The 17928-nt window shown below is 38.9% G+C and overlaps 1 protein-coding gene and 1 pseudogene across 1 annotated transcript in view; one reads left to right on the top strand and one right to left on the bottom strand.

The window, feature by feature from the left end:
* The window catches only part of SUCLA2 (succinate-CoA ligase ADP-forming subunit beta), an 86215-nt gene that overhangs the window by 23490 nt on the left and 44797 nt on the right, over positions 1-17928 (top strand). The window contains exons 3-5 of the mRNA XM_010592615.3: positions 10824-10923; positions 11111-11273; positions 15560-15688. Coding sequence (XP_010590917.1) covers positions 10824-10923; positions 11111-11273; positions 15560-15688 — 392 coding nt within the window. The remainder of the gene's footprint in view (positions 1-10823; positions 10924-11110; positions 11274-15559; positions 15689-17928) is intronic.
* On the bottom strand, positions 6400-10202 carry LOC100667793 (ferritin heavy chain-like; annotated as a pseudogene).

The following is a 17928-nucleotide window of genomic DNA, read 5'->3' as shown; positions in this document are numbered from 1 at the left end:
TGTCCAGTCCAATCCCTGTCTGAAGAGTTGGCTTTGGGAATGGTTCCTGTCCTGGGGCAACAGAAGGTCTGGGTGCCATGACCACCGGGGTCCTTGCAGTCTCAGTCAGACCATTAAGCCTGGTATTATGAGAATTTGGGGTCTGCATCCCACTGCTCTCCTGCTCCCTCAGGGGTTCTCTGTTGTGTTCCCTGTCAGGGCAGTCATAAGTTGTAGCTGGGCACCATCTAGTTCTTCTGGTCTCAGGATGATGTAGTCCCTGGTTCATGTGGCCCTTTCTGTCTCCTGGGCTCATAATCACCTTGTGTCCTTGGTGTTCTTCATTCTCCTTTGATCCAGCTGCGTTGAGACCAATTGATGCATCCTAGATGGCTGCATGCTAGCGTTTAAGACCCCAGACACCACTCTTCAAAGTGGGATGTAGAATGTTTTCTTAGTAGGTTTTATTATGCCAATTGACTTAGATTTCTCCTGAAACCATGGGCCCCAATCCCCCGGCCCTGCTACACTGGCCTTCGATGGATTCAGTTTATCCCGGAAACTTCTTTGCTTTTGGTTTAGTCCAGCTGTGCAGACCTCGCCTGTATTGTGTGTTGTCTTTCCTGTCACCTAAAGTGGTTCTCATCTACTATCTAATTAGTGAATACTTCTCTCCTGCCCTCCCTCCCTCCCTCCCCCTTCTCATAACCATCAAAGAATATTTTCTTCTCTGTTTAAACTGTTTCTTGAGTTCTTATACTAGGGGTCTTATACAATATTTGTCCTTTTGCAACTGATTAATTTTGCTCAGCATAATGCCTTCCAGATTACTCTATGTTATGAAATGTTTCACAGATCATCACTGTTCATTAATGATACATAGTATTCCTTTGTGTGAATGAATATACCATAATTTATCCATTCATCCATTGATGGGCACCTCATTTGCTTCCATCTTTTTGCTATTGTAAACAGTGCTGCAATGAACATGGGTGTGCATATATCTGTTCGTGTAAAGGCTCTTATTTCTCTAGGCTATATTCCAAGGAGTGGGATTGCTGGATTGTATGGTAGTTCTATGTCTAGCTTTTTAAGGAAGCGCCAAATCGATTTCCAAAGTGGTTGTACCATTTTACATTCCTACCAGCAGTGTATAAGTGTTCCAGTCTCCCCACAGCCTCTCCAAAATTTATTGTTTTGTGTTTTTTGGATTAATGCCAGCCTTGTTGAAGTGAGATGGAATCTCATTGTAGTTTTGATTTGGATTTCTCTAATGGCTAATGATCCTGAGCATGTCCTCATTTATTTGTTAGCTACCTGAATGTCTTCTTTAGTGAAGTGTCTGTTCATATCTTTTGCTCATTTTTTCATTGGGTTATTTGTCTTTATGCAGTTGAGTTTTTGCAGTATCATGTAGATTTTAGAGATCAGGTGCTCATCAGAAAAGTCATAGCTAAAAACTTTTTCCCTGTCTGCAGGCAGTCTTTTTATTCTTTTGGTGAAGTCTTTGGATGAGCATAGGTGTTTGATTTTTAGGAGCTCCCAGTTGTCTAGTTTTTCTTCTGCATTGTTAGTAATGTTCTGTATACTGTTTATACCACGTATTAGGGCTCCTAAAGTTGTCCCTATTTTGTCTTCTTCCATGATCTTTATCGTTTTAGATTTTATATTTAGGTCTTTGATCCATTTTCAGTTCGTTTTTGTGCATGGAGTAAGGTATGGGTCTTGGTAACTTTCTTTTAAAATCTACCTTATGTGGAGTTCGATGAGCATCTTAATTCTTTTATCTGATTTTTCTTCAAATGTATTAGTGCCAAGTGATTTATTTTCACTTTCAGAAATTCTGGCTTCTGCTTGCTCAGTTCTGCTCCTCTGACTTTTTATTGAGTTGTGTACTTCTGTAATTTTATTGTTAATCTTCTGAATTTCTGATTGCTGTCTGTCTATGGATTTTTCCAGCTTAGTAAATTTTTCATTGTGTTCCTGAATAATCTTTCTAACTTCTTCAGTTGCCTTATCTGTGTGTTCCTTGGCTTGTTCTGTGTATTGCTTCATTTGCTTCCTGATGTCTTGAAGGGTTCTGTATATTAATGTTTTGTATTCTGCCTCTGGTAATTCCAGGAATGCACTTTCATCTAGAAGATTCTTGGATTCTTGGTTTGAGAGCTTGTTGAGGTGGTCATGGTCTGTTGCTTTATGTGACTTGATACTGACTGTTGTCTCCGAGCCATCTATAAGTTATTGTATTAGTTTATGATTGCTTACTGTGTCGTAGCTTCTTGCTTTGTTTTGTTTTGGTATGTCCAAATGGGTTGCTGGAGTGAACTAGCTTGATTATTTTCGCCTTTGGAGTTCTGAAGTCCTGTCCCCAGATGGGTAGAGCTGTTATGAGGTATATCAGTCTAGGAGTCCATTCAGTTTTCTTGTATGAACTCAGCTCAGGTGTCCAGGAAGCTGATCATCAAGTGTGTGGTACAGGCTCTGTCCTACAGTCTTAGAGGGGCAGGGGTGATTGGTGTATGTACCGGTATCTGATTGCAGCCGGGGGTCATGCTCTGAACAAGGCAGGGGGATGAGAACTGACCCCCAAGTGTCTCTGAAGAAAACGCATCTCTGTTCCCTGGAGTGTGCTGGTGGGTGGGTTCTGCAGAGGGATCATGGGCACCCAGTGTTTTTGGTTGTAAGGATTGGGAGGTACCAATTACCCTTGGACCCCCGTTGCGAGTGGCTGGGTGACCTGAGTGAAGTTACCAGTCCTTAGGCCCCTTATGTGGGTAGGTGAGGACCCTGTTTAATAGACAAAGCAATGTCAAATTTCAAACACCCACCTCTTCACCGCATGGCTGAAATGGTTGGAGTCTGCTAACAAGGGTCTATTCTCCTGAAATAGGCCCACACGTTCCATGCAGAAGGGAAAGGTGCCCCATGTCCACGGACCTTTTATGCCTGGATAAGAGCTGCTTCTGTGTTAAGCTCCCCTGATTAGTGGAGCTTCCAAATTATCTTTTACCCCAGTTGCAAATTTTTCCTTCTCCAAGGCCGGGAAGATGGCTCTAGGCACTCAACAGTGCTTGTCTCAGGCCCAGGGAATTCAGCCGCTGAAGCCGGCTTGGAGGTGGGTGGATATGATGAAATATACGCAAGTATTTAGCTTTTGCCGAGAGCGCCGTTCTTTTCTGGTTCTGGAGGTGTGAGTAGGCTGTTTGGCTGGCTGCTTCTCCCTGATGAAACTGTGGCTGAACGCTAGTGCCAGCCTGCGGCCACTGCTCTGGGAATAGTGCCTGAGGGTTCCCTGCGATTAAGGTCCAGTAACTCCTCTCCGTTTCTGAACCATCTCTTCCTCCCCCTGCTCCGCTGTTCATTTTCTAAGCTTGTCTTTGATGCTCTCGGCTCCTAGCTTGTCATAAATATACTCGTTTCACTCATTTTGTTGGGTGTTTGTGGTAAAGAGGGCTCGCTGGAAGTGTCTTGTCTATTCCGTCTCCAGACTCCGATTTTTACTGGGATTTGTTAGGTAACCAGAAGCCGGTCAGGGCTTCCTTCTTTTAGGTTGGGGAGAAATCTCTAATTTGTCATAGTTCTTGGGCCTACCTTTTGTCTTAATAAGAAACTGTCGGTTTTAAGAAAGAGAAATCTTATAAATTTTCTCTAGTCTTAAATTAGTTGTCACACTTGGGAATGGCACTGACTGTGGCAAATCGAACTGGGGTGCCTTGTCTAAACAAGGCTGTAGTTGCAAGACTTTAGGCTCAATATTTCTAGCTCTGAGGTTTTTTCAAGAGTAGCCATTCTAAGAACTCTCCTAGGAGCTTGGAAACATCAATGACCACAAGGATTCAGCCATGCTGGAGCCTATATTCCAGGAGGGAGAAAAAAAGGAATGATAAACATGAGGAAATTATACGTTAGAACATGCTGAATTCTTTGGGAAAAAAGTAGAGCAGAGAAGAGGGATTGGTCGCAGGTGGGCAGGTTGTAGTACCTTTTAAGTATGTGATTGTCTTAGTCATCTAGTGCTGCTATTACAGAAATACCACAAGTGGATGGCTTTAACACATAGAAATTTATTCTCTCACATCCTAGTAGGTTACAAGTCCAAATTCAGGGCATCACCTCCAGGGGAAGGCTGTCTCTATGTGCGCCCTGGGGGAAGGTCCTTGTCAACAATCTCCCCTTGGTCTAGGAGCTTTTCTGCTCAGAAACTCTGGGTCTAAAGGATGCGCTCTGCACTCAGCACTGCTTTCTTGATGGTTTGAGGTCCCCTGTCTCTCCACTTGATTCTCCATTTTATATTTCAAAAGAGATGGACTCGATACAATGTAATCTTGTAGATTGAGCCCTGCCTCATTGACACAACTGCCTCTAATCCTTCCTTATTAACATCATAGAGGTAGAATTTACAACACATAGGAAAATCATATCAGATGACAAAATGGCGGACAAGCACCCAATACTGGGAATCATGGCATAGCCAGATTGACACACATTGTTGGGGACACAATTCAATCCATAATAATGATCAAGATAAGCCCATTGACAATGTGAGAAAAACTTGAAGGGGGTGAGGGCCTTTCCTGAATGCACACCTGGGAGAAAGGTATTGCAGGCAGAGAGAGCTTTAGAGCAAAGGGCTGAAGGCAGGAGTGTGCCAAGGAACAGAATGGAGACGAGTGTACTGGAGTGGAGTGAGCGGTGAGTGGGGCATAGGAGGTAAAAAGGGTAAACGTATTGGGATTATTGTGGGCCATCGTAAGGGCTTTGGTTTTAAGTAGAGGCCGACATGCTCACTTTGGCTGCTGCTTTGAGAATATTCTTTTGGGGATAGGATTACCTAGGTAAGAGGTAATGGTGGCAGGCACCCAGGTCCAAACTGCAGGTGATGAGGGATGGTCAGCTCCTGGATAAGTTTTGAGGGTAGAACCAGCATGATTTCCTGACTAACTGGATGTGGGGTGTGAGAAAGAGGTGCTGTTTTTTTTAAACGCTACCTCGACTGGCTCACAGGGCCATCTTCTAGTTTAAGTGGTCCACATTTCCAGTGCAGTCTCATTTACGTCATTGATTTTTTAAAACATTTATTAATTGTTCATGTGTAGGCTCTAAGCCCTTTCTTATTTGTTTGATCACAAACTGCATTTGTTACCTCGTTTATTTGGCTTGTTCAGCTGTTTAGGTAGGTGGGAGTCCCCTTTCTTTCTTCCTGGTATGTGAATTGCGGGATGACTTTTTCCCTGTAGTAGAGTACCCCTCTTCAGTCTGTTCAAGTGTATGTTTAAAAAACTTATATCCCAGAGATGGTTTTGTGCTAGAGATTTAATGAATTAGAGAAGGCCTTTAATCCTGACCTCAAGTGTTAATTATTTTGTCGTAATGTAATATGAGTGCTACATTGTCAGTATGGACAAAACGCTTAGAACCAAAATGATGAGGCTCTGACATTCTACCTATCTGGAGAGTCAGAGGGAGCCTCTCCAGGAGTGTTGCCCTGGTTCGTGAATGAGTAATACCTACTCTAAAGTTATTTACCTAGTTTTCTACAACAAATTAGAAGGAGGTGGGGAACATAGTGATCAGCCTATCTGTTAAAACTAAAAAAAAAAAAAAAAAAAAGGGCCATTGCCGTCAAATCGATTCCGACTCATAGCGACCCTATAAGACAAAGTAGAACTACCCCGTAGTGTTTCCAAGGCTGTAAATCTTTACAGAAGCAGACTGCCACATCTTTCTTCTGCTGAGTGGCTGGTGGGTTAGCCCTACTTATTAAAAAAAAAAAAAAAATTTTTTTTTTACTTATTAAAGAATAATAATTCAGACTATTTAAAAAAATAGGCATAAGTGTTACAATGTTCTGGAATCTTCTGGTAAATATGCCTTAATAATTCCTGTAGTACTACTCATAAGAGCACGGTTTAATTTATATTAACAGGGCTTTCCGTTACTGGGACAATATGAATTGGTATCAATAGTGAAATTTCCCCTAAGTTACTGTATATTTCTGCTCTCAGTAGCACTTATAATTCAAATTTTCACAGAATAGCAAGTTTGGGAATAGAAAGGGGGTGAAAATGTTTAGGAAGATATTTGAGTCTCAATTTTGCATTTTTAATACCTCTTTACAAGAAATCCTGGGCTAAGGTCAGATGTCTATAGGGACTTAGTTGCCCTTTATTGTTATGTAAATTTGCCCTCACTTTAAACCAGTTGAACAAATTCCTCATCACAATCACCTTGGCTTGCTGCACGTAGAGCCTTTTGTTTTGGTACCAGATTACTTTATTTGAAGGAATGGTACGAGTGAAAGAACTTAAGTGGATGCTTTGGTACAGTTTACAGAAAAGGTAAAGGTCAACCCAACACGCATGCGATGTCTTGGTGACCGCGGACGTCATCCCTGTGGCTATGGGGAAGGCAGGTTAAAGCTTAGCTGTCTCCATCGCCATCTCCCAGGGTGTGCTTGTTAAAGATACTCTGCCAGGCCAGATTCTGGGGCCTCCATCTTGTGCAGGTTGATTTGTAGTCACCCAGTTCTTTGATGGATTTCACCTGCTCATTTAGGTAATGAGTCTTAATGAAGTCACACAAGTGGGTGTCATTCTTTTCAGTGGTCAGTTTGTGTAGTTCCAATAGTGAATGATTCATGCTTTTTTCCAAGTGTAACACACACTCCATTGCAGTCAGCCTGCTCTCCCAGTCATCACAGTCTGGTTTCTTGATATCCTGAGGGAAGGTTCAGCCACCTCATTGGTTCTGAAGCTTCATTGGTTTCTCAGCATGTTCCCTCTCCTCGTGAGACTGGTAAAGAAAATGTGTGTGTGTATATATATATGTGTGTGTGTATATATAAATGTATGTGTGTGTATATATATAGAGAGAGAGAGTGCTTTAGGTGAAGGTTTACAGAGACGTTAGTTTCTCGTTGCCGGCTCTGCAACATGTCAGCACTCTCCCCTTCTCAACCTTGGGTTCCCCGCTACCAGCTTTCCTGTCTGCTCCTACCTTTTTGTCTTTGCTGGTGTGTCCATTTAGCCTCATTTTGTTTTACGGGCCTGTCTAATCTTTGGCTGAAGGGTGAACCTCAGGAGTGACTTCAGTGCTGAGCTAAAAGGATGCCCTCGGGCCATGCTCCTGAGGTTTCTTTGAATCCTGTCAGCCAGTAAGTCTGGTCTTTTTTCATCAGTTTGAATTTTGCTCTACATTTTTCTCCAGCTCCGTCCAGGACCCTCTATTGTGATCCCTGTCAGAGCAGTCAGTGGTGGTAGCCAGGTACCATCTAGTTGTGCTGGACTCAGTCCGGTGGAGGCTGTGGTATTTTGTTCTGTTAGTCCTTTGGACTAATCCTTCCCTAGTGTCTTTGGCTTTCTTTTAATTACTTGCTCTGGACAGGGTTCAACCACTAGACATATCTTAGATGGATCTTCACAAGCCTTTAAGACCCCAGACACTACTCACCAAAGCAGGATGTAGAACATTGTCTTTATAAACTATGTTATGCCAATAGAGCTAGATGTCCCTTGAGACTGTGGTCCCCAGCCCTCAGCCTGGTAATTTAGTCCCTGTGGGAGTTTGGATGTGTCTATGAAGCTTCTATGCCTTTGCTTTGTACAAGTTGTACTGGCTTCCCTGTTATTGTGTACTGTCTTACTCTTCACCAGAATTACCACTTATCTGTTACCTAGTTAGTATTTTTCCCTCACTACCCGTCTCCTCCCTCATAACTGTCAAAGATAGCTTTCTCTGTGTAATCCTTTTTGTGAGCTTTTGTAATAGTGGCTCATATGGTATTTGTCCTTTGTGGTTGACTTATTTCACTCAGCTTAGTGCCCTCCAGATTCATCCATGTTGTGAGACACTTCACAGATTCATCATTGTTCTTTATCGTTGTGTAGTATTCCATTGTGTATATGCACCATAGTTTGTTTACCCATTCATCTGTCGATGGGCCCTTAGGTTGTTTCCATCTTTTTGCTTTTGTGAATAATGCTGCAGTAAACATGGGTGTGCATATGTCTACTTGTGTGACAGCTCTTATTTCTCTAGGTTATATTCCTGGGAGTGGGATTGCTGGATCAAATGGTATTTCTATTTCTAGTTTTTAAGGAAGCGCCGTATCATTTCCCAAAACGGTTGTACCATTTTGCGTTCCCACCAGTAGGGCATAAGAGTTCCAATCTTCCTGTAGCCTTTCCAGCATTTGTTACTTTCTCTTTTTTTGATTCATGCCTTTAATATTGGTGTGAGATGGTATTTCATTGTAGTTTTGATTTGCATTTCCCTAATGGCCAATGATAGTGAGCATTTCCTCATGTGTCTCTTAGCCACCTGAATGTCTTCTTTGCTGAAGTGTCTTTTCATATCCTTTGCGCATTTTTTTTAATGGTCATCAAAAGGCTTTGTTAAATGTGCTAACTAAAACCATAAAATTCTTAGAAAAACAAGCAGGGGCAATGCTGTCAGTCTCAGCTTTCGGTGATGTATTATTTAATATAATAACAAAAGCACGAATAGCAAAAGACAAATAGAACCTCATAAAAATTAAAAACTTTTATTCTCGAAAGACTTTACCAAAAAAATTGAAAAGACAACCTACTGGCTGGGAGAATAGCTTCAGAAACCATATATCTGACAACTTAATAACAAAAAGACAAATAACTCAATCATAAAACGGGCAAAGGACTTGACATTCCATCAAAGAGGACATTCAGATGACCATCATGCGCTTGAAAATATACTTTTGCCCATTTTTTAATTGGATTATTTGTCTTTTTATTGTAGAGGTGTTGGATTTTCCTATAGATTTCAGAGATTAGACCTTTGTTGGGTATGTCGTAGCCAAAAATGTTTTCCCAGTCTGTAGGTTCTCTTTTTACTCTTTTGGTGAAGTTTTTTGATGAGCCTAAGTGTTTAATTTGTAGAAGATCCCACTTATCTAGCTTATCTTCTGGTGTTTGTGTATTGTTAGTTGCGGTTAATATCTTATTTATTCTGTGTATTAGGGCCTCTAGCGTTGACCCTGTTTCTTCTTCCATGATCTTTATAGTTTTTGGTTTTATATTTAGGTCTTTGATCCACTTTGAATTATTTTTTTTTATGGTGTGAGGTATGGAGGAAACCCTGGTGGCATAGTGGTTAAGTGCTACGGCTGCTAACCAAAGGGTCGGCAGTTTGAATCCACCAGGTGCTCCTTGGAAACTCTATGGGGCAGTTCTGCTCTGTCCTATAGGGTCACTATGAGTCGAAAGTGTCTCAACGGCACTGGGTTCTGGGTTTGGGTGAGGTATGGGTTCTGTTTCATATTTTTACAGATGGACATCCAGTTTTGCCAGCACCATTTGTTAAAAAGACTCTCTTTTCTCCCTTTAATGGACTTTGGGCCTTTATTGAAGATCAAGTGACTGTGGGTGGATGGATTTACATCTGGGTTCTGGATTCTGTTTCATTAATTGATGTGTCTGTTGTTGTACCAGTACCAGGCTGTTTTGACTACCGTAGCTGTATAGTAGGTTCTGAGGTCAGGTAGTGTGAGGCCTTCTTCTTTGTTCTTCTTCTATAATGCTTTACTTATGTGGGGTCTTTTTCCTTTCCGTATATAGTTAATAATTAGTTTTTCCATCTTATTAAAGGATGCTGTTCATATTTGGATCAGTATTGCATTGTATCTGTAGATTGCTTTGGGTAGAATTGACATTTTTATAATGGTGAGTCGTCTGCCTATCCATGAGCATGGTATGTTTTCTATTTATGTAAGTCTTTTGGTTTCTCGTGGTAGTGTTCTGTAGTTTTCTTTGTATAGGCCTTTTATGTTCTGGTTAGCTTTATTCCTAGATATTTTATTTTTTTAGGGGCTATTATAAATGGTGTTGTCTTCCTGATTTCTTTTTTGTAGTTCTCTTTATCGTTATATAGGAATCCAACTGATATTTGTATGTTGATCTTATATCCTGTTACTCTGCTGAATCTTTGTATTAGTTTCAGTAGTTTCCTTGTGGAGTGTTTTCGGTTTTCTGCATATAGTATCATATGATTTGTGAATAGGGATAGTTTTACTTCTGGTGAAGAAAATATTTGGCAAAATTCTTCAAAGCCACGTCCCGGAGGTCGAAGTAGTAAGGCATGGACAGGTAGATGTAGGAGGCGTAGAGTGCCAGGTTAATCTGGTAGTTGATTGTGGCCTTCGAGTCCTGGTTGTAGCTCTGGCTCACCTGCAAGGGGGACACAGTTGTCATGGTGATAGATGAGGAGAGGCAGCGGCGGAGCCTTGGGACCTCTGAGGGTGCAGATGTGAGGAGGTGGTGGAGGGCTGGCTAGGAGTGGCTGGTTGCAGGGAGGTTGACGAATGCTGGATTCTGTTCAAGCACTGTTTAAATAGAAGACCTCAGCAACTCAGAAGAACGTCTCATTTGCAGCTTTTAAATCATTGAAGGGCTTTGAGCCTTTTCTTTCCCTGAAGCAAGGCTAATTAAGAACCATATGCCCCTGTTTTGACTGACCTATAAATTCAACTTAAAGACTTAAAGTCACAGTTAGGAACTGATCTAGTTCGTAATGGGACTGCCTGTAGTAGAAATTTCAGGTATTCAAGAAAGGGTTAAATAATTTTCAGCATACTTTAAAAAACAGTTTAATATGAGTAGCTAATTTTTTTTAAGTTGTGGATCTCTGGATGGTTAAGTGTTCTAATCTGCTAGAATATCTACATACATGGAATGCCTCATCTTTGGACATTGTGAATAAATGAGACTTTACTGCATTTAAAAACATTGCTTAATATGTATGCTGAATAACAGAATTCTGTGTTGTGCATGCTGCTCCGTGTGTCATATGTAATAGAAGTCTTTTTCTTCTAGGTTCAAAAGATGTTGTGATAAAGGCACAGGTTTTAGCTGGTGGCAGAGGAAAAGGAACATTTGAAAGTGGCCTCAAAGGAGGAGTAAAGATAGTTTTCTCGTAAGTAACATTTTTTAAAGAAAAATTGCCTTTATTAAAGAAAAAACATATTGTACAAGATGCACTTTTCTTTATTACTGGATTGATAAAAACACTGAGATTTAAATATTAGACAAAATTTTGACTATCTTGTGGATTTTTGTTTTTCTCAGTTGGAGAAGAGTTTGAGTTCTTTTTCTTATTTTAGTCCAGAAGAAGCAAAAGCTGTTTCTTCACAAATGATTGGGAAAAAGTTGTTTACCAAACAAACTGGAAAAAAGGGCAGAATATGCAATCAAGTATTGGTCTGTGAGCGAAGATATCCCAGGAGAGAGTACTACTTTGCAATAACAATGGAAAGGTCATTTCAAGTGAGTAATCGTAGACGTGATAGTATGACATTTAGTGTGAATTTATTATATTCATTTTTAGTAGTTGATTATTATTGGTGTTTACATGGGGAAGATCAAAAAAGTATGATCTGTAATCTGTATGTATCATGGGCACAATATTTATTGCATTTTTTAAAAGCAACATGACTAATTCCATAAAATTTGATATATAACGTGAAAAAAAAAGCTATAGGCAAAATTCTGCTTTAATAAATTCCATGGGATTTTCAAATTGATAATTCACTAAGAACAGCTGGAATCGTTTCTGCTTCACCTCTAGATGCCAAGACTGGAAAAATAATTTCTAGCATAGTAACATATTCTAACCCAAGAGAAAGTCTCTGAAGCCATTAAGGGAATGTGTATCCATTGCTTCATCTTTTTCAAGCTCCTGGTACCCTTGTGACATAGTGGTTAGGTGCTACAGCTGTTAACCAAAAGCTCAGGAGTTCGAATGCATCAGGCACTCCTTGGAAACCCTATGGGACAGTTCTCCTCTGTCCTGTAGGGTTGCTGTGAGTTGGAATTGACTCAGTGGCAACAGGCTTTGGTGGTACTTTTTATAGTTTGGGGTTTGTTTCACTGGCTAATTTGGTACTTGGTAAGTTGGAAGGTTACATTCAATAACAATACGCCTCTAAGGAGCATGACCCTAGGTCTGCTGTTTTTTATTTATGGAACCTAAAATGGTAACAGTGAACATAAGGAATCAGGGGCAGAGAAAATCCTTTCGTGGATCTGGTGCTTGGAGAGAGCATTGATAATCTTGTTATACTATGTCATTATCTGGCTTTTTCAGTGTATTAGGTATTGCGAGATGAACCTGTGTTGTAACTAGCCTCTCTTTTAAAGCAAACTAGGTACATATTTGGAAGCCCTAGTAGGGATTTGATGTAGAATATTATTAATTGTGTAGAATTTAGAGTAAGAAAAATTTGAAGGGCCATGAAAATAGCTTTCTTATATAGAACAGCTTTTTAAAAAATAGTAACTTTGTGTACTGTGTTTTTCCTATAACCTTCTAGTAATGTCTGAGTGGTAAAAGTGTCTGTTGCAACTTTTAATTTTTATAAGAAAGCATTTCTTAAGGTATAACACTAGATGGTAGTAAAAACCCACACAGAATATAAGATGAAAAGCGTTATTCTAGAGTGATATCTTTACCTCTGTAAGTTTCTCTATAGCAGAATTTAGTTTTGTAGTTTTAGAAATACTATGAAAATAACTTTTTATTTTGCTCATGTTTGCAGATATTAAATTGTAAACATTTATTTTTGTTACATTTTCTTTTTATTTTAGTTGACATTAGATGTCAACATATGTTGTATTTTAGTTATTATGTTTTTACTTTTAATTATAGCCAGAAAGTGTATGTGTGTGTGTGTGTGTGTATATGTATATATACACATACACACAAAAACCAAACCAAACCCATTGCTGTCAAGACGATTCCGACTCATAGTGACCCTATAGCACATAGAAGAGCTGCCCCATAGAGTTTCCAAGGAACACCTGGTGGATTCAAACTGTCCACCTTTTGGTTAGCAGCCGTAGCACTTAACCACTATGCAACCAGGGTTTCCATGTGTATATGTGTATATGAGTGTATGTATATGTACATACGCATACACATATACACACACACACATATATATACTGAACAAATTGAGTAGTTCATCTGGATTGGAGTACATGTAGCAAACTAAATATGTATTATTGAAGATACGTTAAAGCATTAGGGGAAAGGGTCAAATTTGAGTTCATTTAAAGAACTTATATTTTCAGAGAACTATTTGAATCTCATTAAGGGAAATATGAAAAATGGGCCCTGGTGGCACAGTGGTTAACAGCTTGGCTGCTAACCAAAAGGCCAGAGGTTCAAATCCACCAGCCACTCTTTGGAAACCCAGTGGGGCAGTTCTGTTTTGTCCTATAGGGTTGCTGTGAGTCAGAATCAACTTGACAGCAATGGGTTTGGTTTTTTTGGTTTCAGGGAAAAATGTTTTTTATTTTAATTGGAAAGTAATATGTAGTTGTAATAATTCATACTAAAAATATTATAATACTAGTAAAACTCTTTGGCTAAAGGCATTAAAATATTCTTTGATATTATCACGTTAGACCAATGTGGAGTAGTTTGGGGTTTAGCCAGCTTTTTTGGGAATTTCTGTGGACAGGTAGGGCCCTGTTCAAACAATAAAAAAATCAGTCAGCTATTTAGTAAACTAGAAAGCAAATAGTATTTTAGATTGAATTAAAGTCCTGTGCATAGGAATTGACTAGTCAGTAAAAATTGCATTTGTTATTTATCTGTTTTTAGGAGAAAAACTCATGACTCCACTAGTTTTCTTTAGGACTTACCACGTTAGGGTGCCTGAATAGGTATCTCCCGTTGGATTGGGGTGCTAAAAAATCATATACATACCTACTCTGTGTTTGGCACTTTTGTCCAGTGCATGTTGGGTACTTCTGAGCAGTGACCAATTTTACAAATCATATTTGCTACTTTAAAAGTTTTCTAGTAAAACACTGCAGTCTGCTGAAAATGAGTGGTGCATTTAACTATCAACTTTTCACTTTGTCTGGAATAGACATAAAACATGCTGGAAGACTTCCACATTTTATTTTCCATGCTTTTATTTTTTTTAAGTGATCTTTATTTTATTAATGGCTGTTTTGTCATACAGTTTTTAAAATCAAATCTATTTTAAGGCAAAACTTTTGCAAGACCAAGCAAGAGAAGAGGGATTTAGTTTAAGAAAGTAAAAATAGCATTGTTAATGTGTTTGAAATTACAGCTATTTACTAGAAACTAAATTGTTTTGAAAGTTTATTACTAAAATTTAAAAGAGAAACCAAATCATTTGAACAGGAAAGAGCCATTTATTCTGTGGGGATGACCAAATATAAAATTGTAGTTGCTGTTTTAACTGGCCTCTGTTTACTCCTTTCTAATTGGTTATGCAATTAGTACAAATGAAGGCTATTCACTTTCTTTTATTATTATTTCACAGTATTATTTTTCTAGAGTTTTCCCCTAATAGACGACTGTTGAAGATATAATTTTTACTTTAGTAAGAATTTAATATTCTTTTTTTTCCCAGTAGTGCTTGCCTTCTCTATGTCTTTTCATTTTTCTTATCAGTAGATATAAAAAGGAAAATAAAACTAAAATAAAATGTTCAAATACTTTAATGATTTGTTCGTCTCTACTTCTGTCGACTAAAATTAAAAAAAAAAAAAACTTCTGTTGACTAAAATTATATTTTGTGGTTAGCTATAGATTTATTTATATTTTACTTCAATAGCATGGTAATAGTTGAACACACTCTTCTTAACCCTGATTTTTTTTTCCTCTGCTCCTTGGATCTCTGTAAAAGCTTATAATTGTCAACAGCCTTGCTAGGGAGAAAATGAAGAACACCCCTTCTTTTGAAATTTGTAGAGGAACTTAAAACTAGACTATAATTTCCAACGTTTTCTTACTCAGGCCTGCTAGTGCCGTCTTCTTTAGTCTCAGAAGGCACAGTAAATTCTTTTATTAAAAAAGAAAAAAAATTTTTTTTTTTTTGCTTATATTGACATTTAATCATATTGCATTAAAAAAAAGGTAAAAAGATATACAGGAAATATAAATCTCGCTGCACTCTTGTTTGCTAGCCACTCAGTTTTTTCTCTTTCGAGCCGGGTACTTTTTTAAATCCCCCGATACCCCACCTGCATGTAACAGTTAACTCTTTGAAAAAGTAAGACTGTTATTTTTTCCTTTGGCTATTACCTTATTTTAAAGATTTGAAGGACTGTTTTGTTCTCCAAACAGTAATGAATGCAATAAGGTATATACCTTTAAATTTTATTTTAAATAAGTCTGTTACTGAAACAATAGGTGCTGGGATAGAAACATGAAATTAGTCTTTTGATTTTTTTTTTTTTTAATTTAAGTCACCCTTCTTACAGGTGTAAGTAATATGTTCATTGCAAAAATTATTATTTTTGTTTGATAAGAGTTTTCCTGTGTATTTTCAATCCCTTTCCCTCAAAGGCAAGTCATTGCTTCTTCCTTTTCACTTCTTTTCGTTGTTTCACTTGAACGTTTATAAAAGAGCATCGTGCTGGATATACAAAGATAAATTCTCAAGGAAACTTTTAAATGGGGTGGGGAGCAATAGATACATAAGTCTGATAGTACACACCTATAGGCTTTAAAATTTTATTGACTGGCACAAAGTAAAATCTAGATATTCTGGCTTTTTTCCCCCTGCCAGGGTCCTGTATTAATAGGAAGTTCTCAAGGTGGTGTCAACATAGAAGATGTTGCTGCTGAGACTCCTGAGGCCATAGTGAAAGAACCTATAGATATTGTAGAAGGCATCAGAAAGGAACAAGCTGTCAGGGTATGTTATATTCTGAAAAATTTCTAGCCTGTGATTGGAGAATTATAACACTTAAAGCAAAAAAATTTGACTTTGTACAAGTGAAATGATTGCAAAACTTTTTTTTTTTTTTTTAAAGTACAGGAGTGTCAATATGTTAGTATCTTGTTTGATATCTGAATGTGAACATCTTGTTTCAACATTTTTTGAAATACCTACAATATTTTTTTCACATCCTCCGTAAATATTTTATTATGTATCGTGAAAAGATAAGGATTCTTTTAAAAGAGCCACAGTACCTTAACATATGTAGTAAAATTAATAATAATTCCTTAATAATACCATCATTTACTCAGTCATTCAGATTCCCTTGTTTCAAATGATTTTTTCTTTCACAGTTTGTGTCAGGGCCCATATGTGACCGTTCATTACAGTGGGTTGATATGTCCCATAGTTCTTTTTATAATTTATGGATTCCTCCTCTCTTGGCCTCTCCCCACTTTTTCTTTCAAATTTATTTGTTGAAGAAACTGGGGTAATTATCCTGTATCATTTCTCAGTGTGGATTCTGCTGTTTGCCTCCCCAGGGTGGCATTTAACATGCCTCTGTGTCCCCTCTGTTTCCTGTAAATTGTGTGGAATGGAACTTTTAAGAGAGGCCAAAAGGTTAACGTATAACGATTCCACTGGAGGTTAGAACGTGCAGACAGTGGTGTGCACTATTCACGTGAGGTGACTGTAAAGCAACGACACTGGTAATTGTGTGTGAATTATGGAAGTGCACTGGGGAGATCATGGTGGGAAGTCCTGCAGAGGTACTTCCAAGGTCAGGCACTTGGTTTTGTGCCCACTGCCTGTGGTGACTAGAAGTCTGTGTTGTGTCCTCCTCCTCTGTTGCCACCATTGCTCTGAACAGACCCTCATTGTCTCTGGCCCAGACTTGCTGCACTAACGCCTGTGCTTACACCTACCTGGCCTGTCCTGCCTGTTGTCCTCACGTTAGTTTTCACATGCTGAAATCACTTCCCGGGCTTTCCATGCCCCAGACTTTGTGGGGATAGGGTTGGGGCACTGGTGATTTAAAACACTTCTCAGGTGATTCTAGCATCCAGGTAGCACTGAGAATCACTGATTGAGAAAAATAAAAACCAACTGTAACTAAGGCTAAATTATAAGATGCGTTTAAACCTGATTTTGCTCCTCTCTACTTCTTTTTTTTTTCTACTTCTCTAGGGGGCCCTGGTGGTGCAGTGGTTAAGCATTTGCCTGCAGACTAAAGGGTCGGCAGTTTGAATCCACCAACCGCTCCATGGAAACCCTATAGGGTACTTCTGCTCTGTCCTATAGGGTTGCTATGAGTCTGAATCGACTCAGTGGCAATGAATTTGGTTTGGTTTTGGATACTTCTCTAGATGTCATTTCTACTTTCTCCGGTACACCACTTTGCTCTTCTGTTCTCAGTGTTCTTTCTTGCATGTTTTTGTCAGAATGCTCATCTCTTCTTTTGTATTACAACTCTTGTTGCCCAGAGATCACTTCGTCCAGGATAAGGTCTGTTCCTGAACTCTTCCTGGTAATTAAATCCTTTTTTGCTTCCCCTGTGTCCTCTGTTTGGTCGCGCTCACCATACTACAGTATATTAATTTTCTATGCCTCTGACTCAGAACACTTCTTGGTAGGGACACTATCTTATATATCTTCATGATACATCAGTGGTTTTATTTTTTTGCAGTTTATGGACCCTTCTAAGAATCTGATGAGGCTTACGGACACCCTCTCACTGTATGCCCACTTGTACTAAGTTTTGCCTGCGGTTTCACTGGCTTTCTGTACTGTCCTTCCTGTGTGCTTCTGCCTTCCCCCACTCCCCACACAAACCCCACCCATGGAGTCTCATACTGTGGCTTGTGAGAGTTGCTTGGTAACTGTTTGTAATACTGCTATTGAATTAACGTTGCTTACTTTGGCATAAAAATAAGTGACCTGTTTTAAAACAAAAGTTCAAATGTTAAACTTTTAATAAAATTAAATGTCTGTTTCTGAGAAACAGTATATGAAAATAAACGTATGGTGTTAAGTACAGCAAGAGCAAGAATTATGACTGACAGAAAAGGTTTAAAGGAGATAAAGTCTCCTGATAGAGCATGAAGGCGGGCATTTAGGTGAATGAATGATGTAAATGTGTGAAAAGGATAAAAATTTGATTCATTTAGGAGTTTGTAATGTGAGCATAACGAATGAAGAGTTAAATTTAGATAAAG

Source organism: Loxodonta africana, chromosome 17 (assembly GCF_030014295.1).
Source record: "Loxodonta africana isolate mLoxAfr1 chromosome 17, mLoxAfr1.hap2, whole genome shotgun sequence".
NCBI classification, from domain to species: Eukaryota; Metazoa; Chordata; class Mammalia; order Proboscidea; family Elephantidae; genus Loxodonta; species Loxodonta africana.
This window is presented reverse-complemented; position numbering and strand designations above follow the sequence as displayed.